This window comes from Sebastes umbrosus, chromosome 17 (assembly GCF_015220745.1).
Source record: "Sebastes umbrosus isolate fSebUmb1 chromosome 17, fSebUmb1.pri, whole genome shotgun sequence".
Classification (NCBI taxonomy): domain Eukaryota; kingdom Metazoa; phylum Chordata; class Actinopteri; order Perciformes; family Sebastidae; genus Sebastes; species Sebastes umbrosus.
Window position 1 is genome coordinate 26,372,377 of NC_051285.1, and position 22,174 is coordinate 26,394,550.

The 22,174-nt window shown below is 39.6% G+C and overlaps 3 protein-coding genes across 9 annotated transcripts in view; 2 read left to right on the forward strand and 1 right to left on the reverse strand.

Annotated features, from left to right (window-relative positions):
• The first annotated feature begins 561 nt into the window (after positions 1–561).
• Positions 562–2,555, forward strand: cenpv (centromere protein V). Its single transcript, XM_037749286.1, has 6 exons — positions 562–756; positions 881–985; positions 1,338–1,430; positions 1,671–1,740; positions 1,830–1,944; positions 2,235–2,555. The coding sequence occupies exons 3-6, from the start codon at positions 1,339–1,341 to the stop codon at positions 2,387–2,389; spliced, it is 432 nt and encodes a 143-aa protein (XP_037605214.1). The 5' UTR covers positions 562–756; positions 881–985; position 1,338; the 3' UTR covers positions 2,390–2,555.
• pigl (phosphatidylinositol glycan anchor biosynthesis, class L) lies at positions 2,401–17,869 on the reverse strand. Of its 2 annotated transcripts, XM_037749283.1 has the most exons (7): positions 17,606–17,869; positions 15,444–15,543; positions 7,727–7,817; positions 6,555–6,622; positions 5,541–5,572; positions 4,042–4,175; positions 2,401–2,923 (listed from the first exon to the last, which is right to left on the reverse strand). In XM_037749283.1, the coding sequence occupies exons 1-7, from the start codon at positions 17,862–17,864 to the stop codon at positions 2,795–2,797; spliced, it is 813 nt and encodes a 270-aa protein (XP_037605211.1). In that variant the 5' UTR covers positions 17,865–17,869; the 3' UTR covers positions 2,401–2,794. The 2 variants fall into 2 exon arrangements, with proteins under 2 accessions (XP_037605211.1, XP_037605212.1); XM_037749284.1 differs by lacking the exon at positions 5,541–5,572.
• A 519-nt stretch (positions 17,870–18,388) lies between these two features.
• ncor1 (nuclear receptor corepressor 1) overlaps positions 18,389–22,174 on the forward strand; it is a 67,793-nt gene continuing 64,007 nt past the window's right edge. For all 6 annotated transcript variants that reach the window (XM_037749163.1, XM_037749165.1, XM_037749168.1 and 3 more), the window contains exon 1: positions 18,389–18,531. The gene's annotated coding sequence lies outside the window, so the exon portion shown is untranslated. The remainder of the gene's footprint in view (positions 18,532–22,174) is intronic.

Genomic DNA, 22,174 nt, shown 5'->3' on the forward strand with positions numbered 1-22,174 from the left:
GTTCATAAATGTTTTCTATCTTTCTTGTTAATTTCTTGAGTTATTTATCTCAAGGCATTATTAATGTTATGTAAAGTTCACAGAAAGGGCTTGTCCTCACAAGTTCAACTACGTGGTATGACATCAACGCCCAGGTACGCCCAGGTGATACTAGAGAACAGTGGTACAGTATGTTTTGTGTTATGTTCCTGGAGTGACCTGACCCAGCTTATTAAACACACTTAGCATCTGAGATTTAAGTCAGTGGTCTTGGGGGTCTTGGTCTTATGGCAAGATAAATAAAATGTCCAACTACTGACCAGTGGTTTGGCTCCCACCAGTATTAAGCGACAGACAACTTCGGCGCTGCAAACTAGATGAAATCAAAAGCTCAGATGGGAGTCTGTGGCCCACTGGGGTCCTATTTTTGGGATCACAGATATGATACAGCTGGGAGAGTCCTAATTTATGTATTTGGGTCACAGCATTCCCTTACTCCACCCCTCCCCTCCAGCACCCTGTCATATGACACCCCACCCGTGATGCACTACGCCTGAGCTTTCCAACACAGAGCTGGGCGTCTGGCTGAACTAGTTCAACCTCTGAGGAATGTGTTTGTGCAAGTCTGCTGTACTTTGCCCTGCCCCTTGCTTGGAATAATTATGGACTGCCTCAAAGTGTTCCAGGAAAAAACAATCTTTCAGGACGAAGTCCGGGCCGAGTGCTGTGGACACTATTATCACATGAAATAAAAGTGTCTGTTGGCTTTTCTTAAAGGTGAATTTAACTGACATATTCAGTGTCCACATCTATAGCAGTGAATGGGTTCAAAAGCAAAGAGGCTTTTTAATGTAAATGTCACCCTTATCAGTTTGATTGGTGGTCATTGTGTTTTCCTCAGCGGGGTCACTGGAGCTGCTCTAGGTGTGACGTTCATTTCCACGTCAACAGGTTTCACAAGCAACACGTCACGCCACGTTTCATCAGAGCTTCATTGAAGAGTTTGGTAAATACATTCCTGTTCCTTCTCTTGTTGACATCAAAGTGACCGAAGTAATACTCAAATATGAACATATGGATTAAAAATGTTGTTTTCAAACAAAATTGGAACTTTGCATATTTTGTATATAGTATGTTATTGTTATTCTGTTTATATTTTATATTTTTTAAGCTAATTGTAGTAGTCTGGTATGTTTATAGTGTATTCTAATATATTTTTTATATTGCGTATACCATTGATATAAATCTCTACTGTTGATATATATATATTTACTGTGTATTTTCCTTCCTATTTTCGTGTGCATTTCTATCTATCTATCTATCTATATGACGGTTTGTTATTTTCTTTGTACCCACAGAATGGATCTCGTGAAGCATGCAGGCGGCTGCCACTGTGGGGCTGTTAGATTTGAAGTCTTGAGTTCCCCAGACCTCCATGTTTTCCAGTGCAAGTATGGATATTAAGTTCAATCATATTGTCTCATAATTTTAAATAATAAATGTTTGTACAAAGAAAAACAAGTTTGTCGAAGACATATATTATTTTAAATCTAAAATTCATAGGTAGCACATTTTTAAGTTTAGATAAAAAAAATAAGATGCATCCCAAAACTGTCATCATGTTAAAGAGATTTCAAACAATGTTTTGTTGCTTGTACACTTTATACACTGATTTGTGTCTGTTTCTCCAGCTGTAGCATTTGCACAAAGAAACAAAACCATCATTTCATTGTTCCAAAAAGTCACTTCACACTCTTACAGGTAGTAAACTTAAAGAAAAACATTTTATACAATTTAACTTATAAACCAGAAGAGCATTTTTAAGTGAATGATTTGTTTTTTCTTCCCAGGGGTCAGATAATCTGACCACGTACACGTTCAACACTCACGTTGCTAAACACACCTTCTGTAAAACCTGTGGAGTTCAAAGTTTCTACAGTCCACGCTCCAACCCTGATGGATACGGTATGACCGCAAACTGCTGACACAGTCACAACGTTCTCATGTGTTGTAAACTTACATCCTGTGTTTACTCCAAACTAACCGCCCCAGGTTAATGCCTCATATCTTTGGTATTTGTAGAAAACAGAAATGTTATGTTCACAACAACAGATAAATGATCTATAACGGTTAACGATGATATCAAGAAACCACCCATGAAACCTAATATTTTTGTGCCGGTAAAGCCAAAAATGTGCTGAGAAAACGGACTGTTTTGTTCATATGTAAATAACCGTTGTTGTTTTTCTCCCCAGGTGTCGCTCCGCACTGTCTGGATCCAGGTACCGTCCACAGTGTCACAGTGGAGAAGTTTTGTGGGGAGAAGTGGGAAGAAAGCATGCAAGCTCACAAGAGCATCAGAGATATGTCTAAACCTGCACCAGACACACAGCTTAGAGAAACACAATGACACCACTGTGATATAAGAATCAAGCTTTTGTTTAATCTAGAAACACTGTACAGTATTTTCAACAATCTTTCACATTATAAGATGGAAAAAAACGCTCAACTCATTCAAACCCTAGTGTTGTTTTTATACAGTGTAATGACAATAAAGATGTTTCTCTAGCAGAAAACGCATAAGAAGTTTTTATTACAGTATTTCAAAATTTTAGTCAGCTTTTTTTAACGGAAAGTGCTTAAAATATTCAGGCCACTTTCTAGCCCATGAAGTACTGAAGAAATCTCTATTCACAGTGAGCAAAACAGCTCATCAGAGCATCAGAGTATCTTGTAAACTAAATCCACTCAGTAATCGAGAGGTTAGGCGGTGGGACACCTGCAGTAACAATCAGTGCATCTGGATGAGATCAACTCAATAGATCTTCAGGTTCTTTGGTCCTTGTGGGATAATCTGGAATGTGTTGACGAACATGTATCGGGAGAAGGCGATGTAGAGGTAACGAAACCACAGGAGCTGAGTGCGGTGACAAAACATGGCGTCCTGAAAAAGAAAAGAGGGTTTATATGAATCACAATATGTTATTGTGAGATCCCAATTAACAGCCAATAGTAGGGGTGTAAGAAAATATTGCAATATTATGTTTTCTGATACTGTGTCGATTCTGAAAAGCACCATTGCTTTTTAATCAATAGTTTATGTGCAAAGATTAACTTTGTCAATGCTTACTGCAAAGATACGCACCCTCTCAAAGTAGTGCTATGATGTTGGATGTTACAGGGACTGTGATAAATGCTATGCAGATCTCCTTGATCTTATTTTCGAAGGAGGTTAAATAACGCTCCAAACTTACGGTAAATTTTGGTGAGGAAAAACTGGCATGGCCATTTTCAAAGGGGTCCCTTGACCTCTGACCTCCAGATATGTGAATATAAATGGGTTCTATGGGTACCCACGAGTCTCCTCTTTACAGACATGCCCACTTTATGATAATCACATGCAGTTTGGAGCAAGTCAGCACACTGACACACTGACAGCTGTTGTTGCCTGTTGGGCTTGAGTTTGCCATGTTATGATTTGAGCATATTTTTATGCTAAATGCAGTACCTGTGAGGGTTTCTGGACAATATCTGTCATTGTTTTGTGTTGTTAATTGATTTCCAATAATAAATATATACATACATTTGCATAAAGCAGCATATTTGCAAACTCCCATGTTGATAAGAGTTTAAAATACTGGACAAATGTCCTTTTAAGGTACATTTTGAACAGAGAGAGATTAACGATGGACAATCATGCGATTAATCACGATTAAATATTTTAATCGACTGACAGCCCTAATCGCAATATATTGAATTGTAAGCCTTGTATCATGATACGTATTGCAATGCCAGATTCTTGCCAATACACAGCCTTAGCAAATAGTGGTCATAATCTATCTGCTGCTTAGTGTTAATGTATTTATTTCTTACTATAATATTAGCATGATTAGACAGAAGTTCAAACCTCAACTCCTCACTTTGCTGCAGCGTCTCACTCTTGCTTCTTCAGCACACACACTGTGTATAATATCCCTTGTTAAAATGTGCTAGACACATGTGTGCCCTCTAATAGTAGACCGTGACACGTCTCGCCAACAAACTGTCCTTTTCGAGGCTTACTTTGGCTCGCCTGTAGCCCTGTGAGCCTATAAGACAGCGGAGGCATGAGGGCAGCAGCCAGCTGAAGGGAAGCTCCAGGAAGGAGATGTACTTCCTGAGGAGGCCAACGGTCACCAGGGAGAGCAAACAGCAGTCTGGGGAGGACAGACAAGAGACCCAGTCAGCTGTTAATATGTTAAACGTTCACTGCAGCAGCAGCAGACCGTTAACTAGGCCACTCTCTCAGGTTATACAAGGCTTCTGTTTGACACTGTGACTGTGCAGCATTTGTGTTGCAGTTGTATGATTAAGAATATGAGAACGACTGGAAGTTGAAGTGCTTTTGATAACCCACTATAAAAATATCACTTTATATAACAGAGCACAGAGTGTTATTATAGTACAGAATTATTCAACTATAACCTTCGTCATACAGCACGAGTTTGTGGGGCACAAGAGGCTAAAAGCTGTTGTTAAGGAGAAAGGGAGTGCAGCCGGGTGAAGAGGCTTACTACAATCACGTTGGGCCTTATTCTCTCCCACCTCCCCTAGAGGCTACACTAAGACCAGTTGAACAGGTGAAGTGTAAATGCGTGGTAATAAATAACCAGCGTGAACGTGATTAATAGCACTTAGATTGCTCGCTGAAGGCTAAAGAGGGCCTGGCAGGCTGAAGTCCTAGATAAAGTGTGTGCTTGCTGTGGTCTCGGGACTGAGACGATAATGCCTCCCTGCCGTTGAGATCTCATATATGATTAACTGCTCCGGCCTGCTATGCTTGTTTCTTATCACGCTGACTACTGTAATGCGGTGTGCTCTGTGGGCCTTAATGTTTACCCAACTAGTAACACAGTAATGAGCCTCTCAGCCTGTCGTAACATGTTGTCCCTTCTCTGTCCTACTTTTCCTCTCTGTGGCATCATCATAACACCTTTCAGAAGCAACCTAATGTTCAGCAAGAGGAATTAAAAGACAAATTGGCATACATTTTGATCATGCCGAGACAGATGTGCTGATTTTAATATTGAAGTTTGAAACTATGAACGTTTGGAATTAAACCAACCAGTTTGAGGTGAAAAACAAACTTTTCTATTGCAACTGGTGTTTCTAATATGACCCAACTGGCCTCATGCTGCCACCAGCAGACCAAAATGTATAGAGGAGGCACAGGACTCATGCAACCCTTTTGACCAGAAGAGGGCGCCGTACATTAACAAAATACCCAGCCTGAGCCAGTGTTTACAGCACTTTCCAGGGTTCTCTACTGGAGAGGTGGTGCTACTGATGTGAGGAAGTCATTCTGCCTCGTCTGTGCTACTTAAAGCTTAATAATGAATACAACTTTTTTTCTGACCTTGTGTACTCATTGTCATCGTACTTCACCAACTGGGATTAAGTTTACTGCTCAAGAATTTTTACTTTTACTGACGACTTTTCCGAGAGTGACCAGTAAATCCAACCCGTGATACAAATGTTTCAAATTATAAACCTCTTAAAAGTATTCTTTGTGTCACCATTACCATTGGGTACTTGTCCAGTGGTAGCGAGATGGCTGCAAGAGGAGAAAAAGAACAATGTTATCAACTGAAAAGGTCAAAGAGATGATACATCTTACTGACGGGGTTTGTGTTGGCAACCTCTACGAAAAATAGCCATGGTGTGGTGTTTCTACCTGATAATATTTAACTGAGATTAGAGTTTTGGTTACACTGATTAGAGTGAGAAGTCAATGATTGTAAGCCAAGCTACTGCTAAATATCCACTATTGTGTCTGTTTCAGGTCAGGTTGGATTGAGTGCTGTAGCACAGTCAAGTTTACCTCCAAACTTGCGTTTACATATCCAATGGCTGTTAACATGCTGACAAAAAAAAAACCAACAACAAACCATTGACATTTAGAGCACAGAGAAAAAACTAGTGCACAGCCCCTCTGGGTTCCAGCCTAATGGGAATCATGAGATTTGGAGAGTGAACATCTTATCAACAGATGAGGCCCACAGATTGACAGAGGGCCATACAGGCTCAGTGAGGGAAAAGAGCATGACTAGCACGCCAGACAATTAAGGCATCAGTGCACCATGGGGACACGGCAACGTACACACTTCATAGTGAAAAACACATTTCTAATAAACCAATAGTCTGATGCAACTCGCTTGGTCGGCCTCTCCAAACCAGAGCTGCCCTCCCACCTCACCACTTCAGGGACAGGATTTACTGCTGCTCTCTGGGAGCAAAGCCGAGTGCCTCTGAGGACTCTGTTTGGATGACCTCTCAGCTATGTAACAGGCCGATTCTAAAAAAACATGCCGTGTGTGTGTGTGTGTGTCTTTGTGGGGGAAACATTTGGAAAGATGGATGTTGATGGGAGTCTAAATGTTCTGCATTTTCCTGGACAGTGTTTTACGACTATGGGGTGGGCTGGTTTCTGTGTGCATGTGTAAGCCACATAATATCCCCCGAGGATGGCATCTTTAAGATGAGGATTGTAAAAAAAAACGTTTTCTGATGGCGAAGCTTTAAAGTTCAGTCAGTACCTGACAGCTTTATGGACGGCTGTGTGATTGGCATGGCCGCTCACTCCACTCCCATCGAAGGTCAGCACCTGAAACAACAAAATATCTCATTGTGTGGGTGAAAACGCCAGCATCTGGGTATCTAAAAGAGAATTTAAATAAATGGAGGCAACAGATTTTTCTTGGGTTAGTGGACGGGTTTCTGTGTCTGACTGTGGAGCTGCTTGGCAGCTCACAACTGATATTTAAAAGCCTTTTTCTGTGTGCATGCTTGCACACCAGAGGAAGCAAGTGAAAAAAAAAAATCAGGTCAAAGGGAAAGAAAAAGTGCTTGACTAAAGACTTGGCGTTTGCTATGCTCAGGCGTATTCTACCATGACTATGTCGTTGCAATCAAGCACAAATTTAAGCTCCCAACCACATATTATAAGTAACGAGTGAACTTTCTCCTCATTCTTGTTGGCTTGTATATGGAAAACAAGGGAATGGCATGGTGTCAGACCAAGGAAACAAGTTTTAAGAGCAGGAAAATTTTCTCTGTGCCTTTTTGCTGCATATATTCACTCTCTTGCTTACTTTTTGGTCCAGAGGCATTTTTCACTGCTGAGCCCGACAGGATGGGAGGAGACGGTGTGTTTGTTTGTTGTCTTTGATAACAGAAAGAGATCAGCAACTACAGCATAGAATAACCTAGCTGTGTGTAATCGTCTTCCCTAAAGAACCATGGCTTGTTGTTATTCTTTATTTGCCTACTTCTCAGAGCGTTTGACTATTTTTGCTGTTGTTGAGGTACACCGGATGAAAATGCTTTTTATTCTAAATTAACCACATTCCCATTAGCTAATAGTGCGGAACCGGGGCAGATAAGAATCTCTGTGTAAACACCGAAATTGAATCCAAACTTTCTACTGGGGCAGAGGCCATTTCCCCTCGTTTTTCAAGGGAGGTTGAAAATACAGTCTTGAGTCGGACAAAAAGAGACGCCGGCTGACAGGATTATTACGCAGACCACAGTGCAACTGGGATAATGAGCTAGGGAGCTGTGGTGCCAATGCGTAAAAAAACCCCCAGAACAAAACGTACACACATCTTGTACACAGAATGGCAGGGAAATTGTGTGTTAGCATCTAATAGGAGTCGACAGAAAAGTGACTGCTTAGGGAGGCAAGAATTCAGCTCAGAGCTGAGCGTACCATGTTGAAGGAGTGAGCTCTCATGTGCTGCGCAATTAGAGAAGAGACCAGTGAGACGCTCCATTCTGCTTTGGGATCGTCTGGGAGTTTTCTGGAGGGGCAAAATAAAAGACACTGGTTATTTACCGAGTTAACAGTAATATTACAACAGTGTTTTACTGAGGAACAGGAGTGCATTGTGTCTGCAGAAATGTAAGGATATAGAAATAAAGGTAACATGAAAATCATGTACATAATGTTACAATATATAACGCAATATATATGTCGAGAAATGTAAGTAAATATAAAAAATAAAAAAATAAATGAGAATATAAGTACAAATATTTGCATTAAAGTGGCAGTAGGCAGAATGTTTTTGGCGTCATTGGGCAAAAATTCCATAATAACCTTTCAGCATATTGTAATTCAAGTGTTCTGAGAGAAAACTAGACTTCTGCACCTCCTCATGGCTCTGTTTTCAGGCTTTAAAAATGTAGCCCGTGACGGGAGACACCGGAGGACACAAAGGAACGTATTTTTTTTAAGATTACCCGTCTCATGCATTACTGTCAGGATATATTGACTGTTTAATAATTTTTTTTAATCATATATTTGCTCAAATTCTACCCATGGCTGATTTAATACATGCAATATATAACAAACCACACTGCAAATAAGTAATTACAAAATTATGAGAAGTGGGATCTATTAAGTGTGTTAAATATAAACGCAAGAATGGTATAAATAACAATTAAATAAGAATATTTCTTGAAATGTAATGTATAAATTCAGTATTAATGACAGAGTATTGCACGGTTGAATTATTGCAGAAATGATTGTACATGCTTTGTGTTGCTTAGGCTGAGCAGTCCTAGATTTCTGCAGTGCAGATTTAAGCCAGCGTTTGAAAAAGGGCTGTTACGGAATGCAAACACGGGGGGAGCGCTGGGAAGCCCGGGGGGGTGAAGGGTCGGACGGCCCTTAGCATCATCTGAAACTACAGCCTGGAGACAACACAGAGCATACACATCAAACATCACACTTTGCCAGCTCAAGCTCTTGGCCTACTAAACAGGCATAGACTCTCCTTTTGGCACATATAATAACTGATTTTTTTTCTCCGTTTGGAAACTAAAAAGCATTGCTTGTTCAACGTCCCGCTTGAACTCAAAGAGAAACCAGCCACACAAAAAAACCTACTCAAACAGACTCGAATATGCCAACACAGTTCACATAAAAAAGCAAAGTCCTGAGGGGATGCATTGGAAGTGGATCGGATCCAGTTTGTTCACCAGTTATGATTTCTCTGATTTATGTTGATCAAAAACACAACCAGCAAAAGGAAACTGACCTAAACTGCGTGGGGGTCTTTGGTTTGAGAATGACGTGATGTGTTGTTGTACACTCGGGTTAGCACATGGGTGGCGTGACAGTGCATGCATGTATATATATATAAATAAGTGTGTAAAGTGGGGGTGGGTTTTCGGGGGTGTGTCAGCAGTTGCTCCCCTCCCCTTTGTTGCTATCAATGAGCCAGGACAGTTGAGCTGGCGGAGGGAAGTGATGGATTAGGCCACAAATCTATTGGCTGCCAGTGATGTGAGGGTCAGGCTTTGGTGCGGGGGGTGGTGGGGTGGGGGTCGGCTATGTCACACAGGGAGGAGGGTTGGGCTGGGGGGGTCGGGGGTTCAGAGATAGTTTAAAACTGTCTGTCATTGTGTGAATGCACTGCTTTGACACTTTGATACCAGTGACACATCATAAGGATTGTGTGTGTGTGTGTGAGTAGGATGGCACAGGGAAATTGAATCTTATCTAAACCAATGTTTAATGCTGCCTAAATTAATAAAACATGAGCCTAATGTCCCAATACTACACTTTAATGTTGCACTTTTTTCTCACTTTTGTTTTTATTCTAGGGCTGTTAAAGTTACCGCGATAAAAACGCGTTGACGCAAATTTGTTTTAACGCCACTTATTTCTTTAACGCATTAACGCAACTTGCAGTTTTTAAGTTGTAGTGGGCAGTTTTAAGCTAGAGTGAAGATACTGGCATCATATGAAACTATAAAAAACCTAAGGAATCCATTGGTACAAACCATGTCATACTAGCTTGTCGTGAAGGAGGTTAAATAACGCTCCAAAGTTACGCTAAATTTTGACGAGGAAAAACTGGCATGGCAATCTTCACAGGGGTCCCTTGACCTCTGACCTCAAGATATGTGAATGAAAATGGGTTATATGGGTACCCACGAGTCTCCCCTTTACAGACATGCCCACTTTATCATAATCACATGCAGTTTGGGGCAAGTCATAGTCAAGTCAGCACACTGACACACTGACAGCTGTTGTTGCCTGTTGGGCTGCAGTTTTCCATGTTATGATTTGAGCATATTTTTTATGCTGAAAGCAGTACCTGTGAGGGTTTCTGGACAATATTTGTCATTGTTTTGTGTTGTTAATTGATTTCCAATAATAAATATATACATTTGTATAAAGCAAGTATATTTGCCCACTCCCATGTTGATAAGAGAATTAAATACTTGACAAATCTCCCTTTAAGGGATATTTTGAACAGATAAAAAAGTGTGATTAATTTGCGATTAATCTCGATTAACTATGGACAATCACGTGATTAATCGGGATTAAATATCTTAATCGATTGGCAGCCCTAGTTTATTCATTTATTATTTTAGGCATTTTTCCTTAACAACTGCAGCTGAGCAGCACAAGCCTGCACGGAGGGGGGGAGGGCAAAAAAAAAGAAAAGAAAAATGAACAAAAGACACAAGACACCTGACCTTTCTCAAGCAGGATGCAGGCTGAGTGTCAGCTTCGCCATGGCAACAGTGCAAAATGTCCTAAAGTAACCTCCCCAGCTCCCCCTTAGTAGCTTTGCATGTGGAGGTCTAATTGCTTGCAGGCATCTGTATGCAGTTGTTGAACTTTGGCCCAGTAAGTAAGGGGATTCGGTGTGTGTGTGTGTGTGTGTGTGTGTGTGTGTGTGTGTATGTGTGTGTGTGGGAGTGTGTGTGTGTTAGAGAAGGCTTGTTTAGTCTGGTCACATGGACCACAGGCCTGTGAAACTGCCAGACTTCTATCCACACAGTCAGATTATATGTCCTGCTTGGAACGGCTGAGATGCCACTACAGACTGACAGCACGCCCACAATATTACACTGTAATAAGGCCGTTACAACTATAGTAACAACGCCAATGATTCAGAGACATTTGTGGCTGCAGGCTTTGTTTAATAATCACTCATGTCGAGGTAATAAACTGTCATGAATATAACCCTTGAAATAATGCCGTTAACCATGGAAATAATGCTGTTATTGTTGTTTTGAAAGTAAGTTGAGCAGAGAAAGATCAATCTAACGAGACAAGATGACGGTTTGTTGCCGGCCGCAGGATTCAGTAAATGGGAAAAAGCAACCATTTGACTATGCAGAGGCCAGTGTGTGACAAATGTATCCAGGATAAAAGCACAGCCGGAGGTCAGTGGCAAGGCTGGAACATCTCACCACTATTTACCGCGCCCTGCCATGTGCTTATAAATTAGCCAGGGCTATTTTTACCTCTAATCAATGTATATTTAAACCTTGTGTGGGGGATTCGGTGTTACTGCAGCTTTCCTCTCCAGAAACTAGTGCTGAGCGCTTTGTTTACATCCATACAGAGAATTACACCAATCAAAAACAAAAGCTTTCAGTTTGTGATTGACCTCTGAGTAAAGATTTCTCTAACTAAAGTAAATCTGAAGTATGCTATCATGGACAGAGTCGTCCGAAAGAAAAGAGGCGGGTGAGATAGAGAGTTGAGGGTCAGTTCCGCCTGATTGATAATGTAATGAAGAAGTGGGAATGGCTGGATTTGTGCAGTGAGCAGCTCTAATCGAGTCCAGGGAGCAGACAGAGGTCAAGCCAGTGCAAGTGGAGAGGCAGCAGAGCGTACTCAGATCGAGCTTGATCACAAAGGCCCCAACATGCACTGGGGCCCCAGATACTGTCTACACAGCTGTCCTATTCAGTGAGCATTAAAGGGAAAATCCTATTTTAATACATAATTCACGTGTTATTCCTGGTATTCCATAGGCTGTAGTTATTGAGTGAGCATGTCTCGCCCAGATCTGTCATTATGAAACGTAAACCCACGCCGTGTGCTAGATTGTTGTGAAGTTGAGAAAAGAAAAGTCCAGTGGATCCGTCACACTACCTGATGATCAAGATGATAGTACATAATGGCCACATTGGAAAGAAATATAGACATTCATCTAGTCTGGTACTATTTTCTTTGCTCATTTCTGTTTTTAAGAAACAAAAAGTAAAAATTCTATGATTCCAGCTTCTTAATTGTGAATATTTGCTGGTTTCTTCAGTCCTTTATGACAGTAAACTGAATATCTTTAAGCTGTGAACAAAACAAGACATTTGAGGACGTCATCTTGGTCTTGGGAAATGCTTATCGACATTTTTCACCCTTTTCCAGACCAAACAGTTAATTGACTAACCGAGAAAATAATCGTCAGATTAATCGACAATGAAAATAATCGTTAGTTGCAGCCCTAATCTTGATGTCACTTCACATGTATTAAGACAATGTCAATTAAAGTGTTTTAAGTATTTTAAATCCTGCATTGTTTACATCCATGTTTACTCGACAACCGTCATCTTCCACACTGCCTTTGCTGGTGCATTACTGCATATCTCGCTGTGTTACCACCCCCTGCGGATCATTGGTATAGTGTGAAACCATTGGCAGAAAGGTAAATCGCGTCACATGTCCAAAATAACCAAAACAGGGACCCATTCATAGAAAAACAGCTCCTAAAGGTAAAAAAACTCAGCCAATACACTGCCAGGATTACATTAATTTTAACCAAGACAAGATCTGAAATGTCATCATAAGACCAAATGACTCATTAAGATGGATATTATGCAAAACTGTGACAACAAAGCGAACAAGTGAACTGCAGTCTAACTAAGTAGACAGTGACAAGTGTCAAGGCTGACTCTCCAAGGTACAACACACTTCCTGGTTTGTGTTCGCATTTCAAAGAAGTGATACCCAGCCTGGCATAAACTCAAGGCAAATATATTGAGCCCACAAACTCTGAGGATCTGCTCCAGGATTTGTCCTTTGATAGCATTATATAAAAGTCTCAGGAGTTGGGCCAAGGTGCTCATTTTCATAGCTATTATGCTTGAAATTATGTGTGATGACTTCACTGCTAAACTCTAGAGTTGGGGATCAGTGCTGCAGCTGAGCTGCATTCGCCTCCAGCTGTTGATAAGATGCACAGGGCTTTCATTTCTATTCAAATGTTCTAGCTTCTATTCTATTCGATGTGTAAACATGGAAAAACGGACTGGGCGCCAACTTTTGCGCTGCATATTTTTCTTTCTTTGTGCACAATAAAAATGGCCGGCAAGAAAAACAGGGAGAGGTCAAGTCAAAGATGTACATCTGCACATACTTGGGCAGAGAAGGTTAAGAGCGAAGCCGACGTGTGGCTAGACATGTACCGAGAGAAAAACAGTTTGGAATGACCTACATTAGCTTTGCTCAGGGCATTGCCAAAATGTATCCCACAGTCCTTGGCAGTTGGCTTCAGCAGACATGGACAAGAGGAGGAGGAGGATGAGGAGGAGGAGGAGGATGAGGAGGGGTGGAACAGAGGGGGAGGACAGAGTGAGTGGGGCTCTCACAAAGTGCTGATTAGGTGTGTGTTTTGGGCAAACAACAGAATACACAGAAAGGGAAAATGGGCTTCACTCCAGTCCAGCAGAAGTGCAGACAGCACCGAGATCAAAGTTCAGCTATATTCTGTGTGCACAAGGAGATAAAACTGTGAAGTCTGTGCGTGTGTTTGAAAACACACACAGACACACACCAACTATGTTCTCTAGGGCAGACAACCTGGGCAGACTGCCAGCTTATTACTGTGAGTTCCAGGTTAGTGCCAGAGTTCACGCAGCTCTCCTGGTGAGCCAACATGTAGAGACTCACATGTAGGCGGTCCCCGAGGTTCTTAGAAACTCCAAACATATTCAAGGGAAGCTGCGGGGTTGATCCATGGGGGAAAAAAAAAAAATCCCCCCCTTTCCACCATCACCTTTTACCACTACTTTCTCTGTAACTTGACCTTGCCAATAACCAGAGCCAGGAGACTGAAAGCCTTACAGCTGCATCAACAGCAAAACATAGAAGAAAACAGAAGAAGAGCGAGTTTCCTGAGAATTTGGCCAAAAATACCGTTCGAGGTTCTGGCTCCTAGTTCTTCTGCTCACTGCTTTGAATGTGGTTCTATACACCATTTATGGCTTTCCATGGGTGCTCAGTAGGGCTGACCTCAACCAAAGAAATTCTTAGTCGACTAACACTCATACGATTTTGTTGACTAATCAACAAAATAAATCTTAGTCGACTAAGACCAAAATGACCGATTTGACGACTAATCGACTAATAGAACGCAGACCTCGCGTTCAGTAAAATTATACATTTTCATTTGCTGTCAAAACCCCTCATCATGCATTTGATTCTATAGTACTCAAAGATGAATGAGAGCTAGCAAACAAAAGTCAGAATTTTTCTTTGAACTGTCACATTCCTGCAACAAAGCTGGAATGTGCAACAATTTTCTTACCACTAAGTAAAATGTTGGGGAACCACACACACTGAGTAGCTCCCTTCAATTCATTCTCTCCATCTGAGAAGCAGATATGCTCAAAAGTTGCCAAAACAAAAAAAACACTTTGGTATGTGACCAAAATTGGCCAAAAAAAAAGGACCATGGAAGTTTGAGGCTTGTTTTCAGCAAATCTGAGTACCTGGCTCAGCGGCTTCAGATGAATAATGGACTGTATTTAAGCACCAAAATACTTAAATTTAGAAGTGAAGAGGAAAACAATGTCATTCAATCAATAGGCGATGACCTCCCCTCCCCCCAAAAAAAGCCTAGAGTCATCCAAATGCACCCAATTTCCCCTTAGAGATCATTGACACTTTATAATCCATCGTGTCTGCTCAAACATGTTGATAGACAGATCAGAGCAAATAAACAGCTCAGTGGTGCAAACATTACAGGTGAAATCAAATGTCATAGTTCCACTAAGGACAACGTTTCTTTTTTTTTTTAACTAAAATGTTAAATAAGTGTGTAAACAAAAAACATAGACTGTTTTAATTATAATTTTAAAACTTGCTTTACTATACTTTTCAGATGTGGATATATAAATAGATATATACTGTAGATAGACTGAGACTCAGTTTGGAATTTAAAGGCTTTGTAGGGAGCTCCGTGTCCCACAGGAAGGACCCATCACGGCCTCTGAGGCCTACTCATTTATTTCCTCTGTGACACCGAGGTAGTAATACATCATACCGGGCTAGATCAGCTCTGTTGTGGTGAGAATGGATGGGTGTGATTTGTGGTCAACTCTCTATTTGTTCTGATAGACGCTGGGTGGCGGGGAGGGGACTGATGGGCTCCAACAGACAGACATGCTGAGACTTGACTCCTGAACTGAGGGCAGCATAAGCACGTTATGTCTATAGATTTTTTTAGCTAACAATTAGCTATATTGGGGGTCAGCAATGAACATGTACAGCACATTTAACACAAATCTGAATATTCACCAGCGATTCTTACAAGCCAACACAAACTCAGTGTTTTCAACATTAAAGGCACACAACTGAAATGTTGTAATTTGTGTGTTTGGTGCAGACGGGCGCTTACTTATGGTCTACTATGGTGACTCTGGAGTCTGGTATCCCCAACACGGCACAGCTGTTGAGAAGTTCTTGTTTACGTTGAGCTCCTTGATTGTAGAAGTTTCCTGTACAATATTTGGAGGACAAATTAGGCTGTAAATGTACCGTAATGAAAGGAAAATATAAATATAAGTCTGATTTCTGTCTAGGTGAAACATTTTCAATGATTTTTAAATATTATATGTTCTTTAGCTACGTAATAATGGTCCTCTAATATCAGGTAAGTTGGATCTAAATGAAATACAATGCTGCACAGATGTGATTCATGTTTAATAGTTTTTAGTAATACTACAATGCCGTTACTTTCTAAAGAATACATTTGTACTTCAATGCTTCTATGTAGCTCATAATTTATCATGAGGAAATTGCCTTTAGGTCACCCCAGAAACGCTTGTTTATTAGTTGCTGTTGAAACTCTGTAACTCACTTTGTGGGATTGTCATATTTTTGAATGTGCACCCTTCTTTCTTTGATTTTCATATTTTACCTAAAATTCAACAAGTCTTGACCTTGTGAAATCTTTCCAAACTCCACTGGGAAAAAACAAGGCTGGCTTAACCCTCAACTCTACAATAGTTGACAGTAGGGAGTGATTTAGTCACACAAAAATCACAAGTCTGGGAGAAACAGGTGGCTGAGATAGCAAATAAATTATCAGAGAACAAATCGTTACTCCAAGTCCTTTATCCCTTCTGCTGTTAAGCTGCTGAACACAGACCATACCCATTTTAAATGACTGTTATTAGAGGAATTTTAAGATATGTTGTTCTTATTTATTGTTTCTTATTATTTATTTTTTCCCTTGGCTTTTATTGCTATAATCCTATGTATTTATATGGTTCTTATTGTAACTTGTCCCTCCAACTGCCCCATGCCTTTAATATGTTTCCTTTTGACTTTACTAATTATTGGTTGTCTGTTGTATGTATGGATGTATGGCCTGGGAATGCTACAAATGAATTGCCCACTTGGGGATAAATAAAGTTGTCTGAACTGAACTGAACAAGTAAACACCAGCAATCAACTTCCTGAATGCTAATTGTAGGTTATTAATTATGTGGACACCACATGGTATGACTTTAAATAGAAAATATTTTCATCTCTGTGTATTTTCAGTGGTCTTAATAATAGCACCAATATTTAGCATTTAAAAAATAATGAATGAATGAAGTGCTTAATCAAAAACAGTCCAGGACAATAGATTACTTCCTTTATGTGCATAACTGTTGTTCAGTCAATCACACACACACACACACACACACACACACACACACACACACACACACACACTATAATAATAATTCCAATCATCCTTCAAACCTGAGACTGATAATAGAAATGCACACATTGTTACTATAAGTTACATATATATTATTATTATTATTGTCAATACTGTATATACTGCTCCTATTTGTATACTTCCTTCTATTTAAATGGTTCATATTTTGTTACACTTTGTTTAGCTCTTTTTTTTTTACTATGTTATAGCTGATGCATCTTGTTTTTTTGCACTATCCCCTTTGCTGCTGGACTAATTAAGGAATATCTTATCTTATCTTATCTTATCTTATCTTATCTTATCTTATCTTATATTGGAGTAGTTGCCAGTCTGCCAGTATATATAAACATTCATTAAATTGACATATTTGTGAGTGGAGTTTGGTGTGAGAGCAGCAGAACAGGACCAGGGTTACTCAAACAGGTGTCACAAAACTTAATCTTTTAATGTGTTTTACCTTTATACGTTTTTTTGTACATACAATATGTATTCTTCAGCCACTTACTGTTTTATAATATAACATACTGCTGTAACATGAGACTCATTACTAGTGTTAAATGTACTGTATGTGTAAGATGTGTGTGAGATATTATTGGTGTATCATTAGGTATTAGATTCATTTGGCAATGTATTTCTACCTTGAAAACAGTAACACACTAACAAAGGAATATCTTATCTTATCTTAAAATATGTATGAGAGCTGCTGTTTCACTTTCCTTTACAGGCAATCTTACTTATATGTTTTGTAAACTATTTTCTGTTAGCTATGACTAATCCTCATGTTTCTACAGCTTTACATTGACTCATTAGTGTTATTAGTGCAGACAGAAGTGTGCTGTCTCCCTTACCTTTAGATAAACACAGCAGATGAACGCTGACCTGTGACTCAACCAGTCTGATGATCGATGGAGAGAAGAACAAACACTCATCATCCGGATGAGCTGTAACAACCAGAGCTCTGAGATCATCTCTGACAGACAGGGCTGCCTCTCTGCTCTTCAAAACACTCATTAACGAGTCCGCAAACCTCCTCCTGTGTCTCCAGTAAACGCATTTTATCAGAACCAGATAGACTAAAACTAACGACACAACCAGGTAAACACTCATTGTTATGTCCGTCACCATAAACAATCCGGGTACACACAAAAGTCTAACATACAAATGGTTCCACGTCTGGCTTATTTTATATTAATATTAGGTTTGTTAAGTTTCTTTGTATGGGAATGTTATTATTTGGGGACGTTTGTGAATGTTTGTTCTGTTGTTTAAAAATGAGCAAAAAAACAAATAAATATAATATTGAAAAAAAAAAGATTTGTAGAAGAAATTTGATTTTAAATTTATTTAAATCAAAAGTTGAAAAGTGAAAATTACACTTTTTATTATTAACACCAGGAAAGGTACTGTGTTTGAGGGGGACGATTTTAGGTGTCACACTGCATTATCCTTAAAGGTACATAAAAGTAAAAATATTTCTTTTAAAACGTATTTATGAAATGAGTAATATAACAGTGAACTTACTTCATAAACATGTATGTTATTGTTTTTATTATACATAAACGAAGATAGAGGTATACTAATACACAGTGTATTCAACCGAGTTGTGATAATTTATTTCACCCTGTCAGGATATCGACCGACAAATGCGGCGCAGCCTTCAGTCTGCTCAGTCTCACAGCTCAACCAACAACCCGCGGATTTACAATCAACAATTCACTCATATTAACACCCAGAGAAACCTTTCTCTCCCACTGGTACAGCTTCTAAACATGCGGTGAGTACATATCTTCAATACTAGCTTCTAATATACCCGTCTACACGTCTAATTAGCCCGCAATGTGAAGCTCTCTCCGGTCCTACGATGGAAATCTGCCGTTCAAGATGGCGTCGTGTTTGAGCATTGAAAGGTGAACTCCAGGCTGAGAGAGCTGCTAGCTGACAACAACAACATCTCACACTCTCTGTTGTTACTCTGAGGTGTTAAAGAAGCATGTACTTCTGAGCTGAGGTTGGTTATTGTGCGTGTTTTTTGGTGCATTTCCGGGAAAAGCTCTGTGTGTTGTGGAAACAGACCCATCCCCCCAAAGATAAGCTAGAATCTAATATAACAGAATGGGTGTTAAAGACAACAATAACAACACACAGAAGCAGGATTCATCACTGTTTCTCACTGTGTGAGGCCATGAAGTGCACCATGGCTGCTGGGTTTGATGGGGAATCATCAGAGGAGCATTGCAAATGCTTTCTAAAATTAACTTAACCGTGTAAAGGAAATATATCTAACCATAATTCATTTTTATAACCTGAAACTGCATGCTTCTACTATCAAAATGCCTGAAGTACAATATAAAACAGTTTAAATTGAAATGATAGATGTAGGGGAACACCCAGGTGTTGAATGAGCTGTATCCATGATATATTTTTATGTACATTCAGGGATGCATCATCAGCTGTATTGTGAAAAAGGTCCCTTAATTGATTCCCATCATGCATTTCTGTGCAAGTGATTACAAAAGCATGGTCATGTATGAGGCCTAGAAGTTCACCATGGCTTCTGGGTTTGATGGGAAATCATCAGAGGAGCATTGCAAATGCTTTCTAAAATTGAACCACTATGGAAAATACAATTTAAAACCAGTTTACATTGAAATGATAGAGGTGTGGGAACACCCAGGTGTTGAATGAGCTGTATCCATGATATATTTTTATGTACATTCAGGGATGCATCATCAGCTGTATTGTGAAAAAGGTCCCTTAATTGATTCCCATCATGCATTTCTGTGCAAGTGATTACAAAAGCAGGGATGAAAAACATGTGGTGGACAGCCAGGTCACTAACCAGGGCTGCAGCAGCTGTTTCTAATGGTAGGCATTTTAATATTATCCTGCACAATCAGTTGCTTTTGTATAATAAAACAATTGCAATGCTTTCTAAAATTGTGTAAAGACAATACAACTAATAATAACCTGAAACTGCATGCCTCTACAGTCAAAATGCCTTCAACCACTTTGGAAAATACAATTTTAAAACCAGTTTAAATTGAAATGATAGAGGTAGGGAAACACCCAGGGGTGAATGAGCTGTATCCACAATATATTTTTATGTGCATTCATATCAAAAGAGATGAGGCATCATCAACTGTATTGTGAAAAAGGTCCATTAATTGATTCCCATCATGCATTTCTGTGCAAGTTATCACAAAAGCATGGTCATGTATGAGGCCTAGAAGTTCACCATGGCTGCTGGGTTTGATGGGAAATCATCAGAGGAGCATTGCAAATGCTTTCTAACATTAACTGTACTAAGAACTTCACCGTGTAAAGAAAATATAACTAATAATAACCTGAAACTGCATGCCTCTACTATCAAAATGCATTGAACCACTATGGAAAATACAATTTAAAACCAGTTTACATTGAAATGATAGAGGTAGGGGAACACCCAGGTGTTGAATGAGCTGTATCCACAATATATTTTTATGTACATTCAGGGATGCATCATCAACTGTATTGTGAAAAAGGTCCATTAATTGATTCCTCATCATGCATTTCTGTGAAAATTATTACAAAAGCAGGGATAAAAACATGTGGTGGACAGTCAGGTCACTAACCAGGGCTGCAGCAGCTGATTTTAATGGTAAGCATATCAATATTATCCTGCTCAATCAGTTGCTTTGAATAATAAAACAATTGAGGGATTTGATGTCTTGCTAAACAGGAAGGATGCTGAGACAAAAGGTTTGCTGGGAAATCATCAGAGAGCATTGCAAATGCTTTCTAAAATTAACTGTACTAAGAACTTAACCGTGTAAAGGAAATATATTAACCATAAGTCATTTTTATAACCTGAAACTGCATGCCTCTACTATCAAAATGCCTGCAACCACTTCTAAAAACAGTTTAAATTGAAATGATAGAGGTGTGGGAACACCCAGGGGTGAATGAGCTGTATCCACAATATATATTTTTTAGATGCGATAGGGATGCATCATCAACTGTATTGAAAAAAAGGTCCATTAATTGATTCCCATCATGCATTTCTGTGCATGTTATTACAAAAGCAGGGATACAAACTGAGAAACATGTTGTGGACAGTCAGGTCTCTAACCAGGCCTGCAGCAGCTGATTCTAATGGTAAGCATATGAGTATTATCCTGCTCAATCAGTTGCTTTGTATAATAAAACAATTGATGTCTTGCTAAACAGGAAGGATGCTGAGACAAAAGGCAGACCCAGGAGGTCTGTGTCTTTTTAGTTTAATTTTTCCATTGGGAGCACAGGAACAAATAATGTATTTGCAAAGGAGCCACTTGACATTATGACAAAATCCTCCCTAACCACACCAGTGCAACACATTTTGTTTCCTGTTTGATAGGTGTGAGCCATACTGGTAAATATTTGGTCATCACCTCAGAATACAACACAAGTTCCTAATTTTGAAGCATTTTTATTTGATTTTCTTTCAGTCAGTAATCAATTTCAGTTGATCGGCCATTCATTTTTTGGTATATCAACTTAAATCTGTAAATAAAGTGAAGAAAAAAACAGAACGGTGAAAGTAAAACTGTGATTGCTGGTTGTAATATTTCAAGGCAGCTGTAGTGCTGCAGGGTGTTCTTCAAGAGTTCTTCTTTTGTTGTTTCAATTGCTCTTCACATTTTGACATTTACGTTTGTCTCTCCCATTTGACAATTTGCTTTGAGATGATTTGCCCTACATTAGTTTGGCTCAAAGCCAAAAGGTGCTCTTGGAAATGAGACTTAACCTCATATACATTTAAGAACCAGATTTGGAGCTGAGAGGTGTTGGCTTTGTGTAGAAAACATGGGCCGTAACAACCTTTGCTGAACTGCTTTAGTGGTTTACAAAGGTACAAAGTTATGTTATTCTAAATGGGTAATGACTCTTATGGTTAAAAAAAAATCAAAACCATCCACCAGTCACAGTCAATGCGGTTGTTAGTTTCTTTTACAAGTCACTGTGTCAAGACACCCGATGATATTTTTAGTATCATTTCTGAAATTGTGAAAGTGGATCTCAAATTATGGGACCCACCAAACTATGTGGCCTGCGGATTGAAATAAAATAACAGCTTCCCACCCTGGTTATGGTGGCAACGGTTGTAGCTTTTCCATCCCTGAAGTTAGCATCATAATGTCTTGGCATGGTGGTCATGCTGTAAATCTTGCAGACCTAGAATAAAAATACTCGAGCCAGCAGAACACAGATTCTTATGTTGGAAGAAAGACCAAAAGAGCAACAAAAAAAGTCCTGTGACGCAGAAACTTTTTCTGTGTGTTTTTGGTAGCATGTTTTTGTTGCAGACCAAATACAAAATCTATGTGTTTGTTTAGTTGAGAAGTTGTAAAGTACTGTGTGATGATGCTTCCTGGCTCTGTCCTATTCTGATCCAGGCA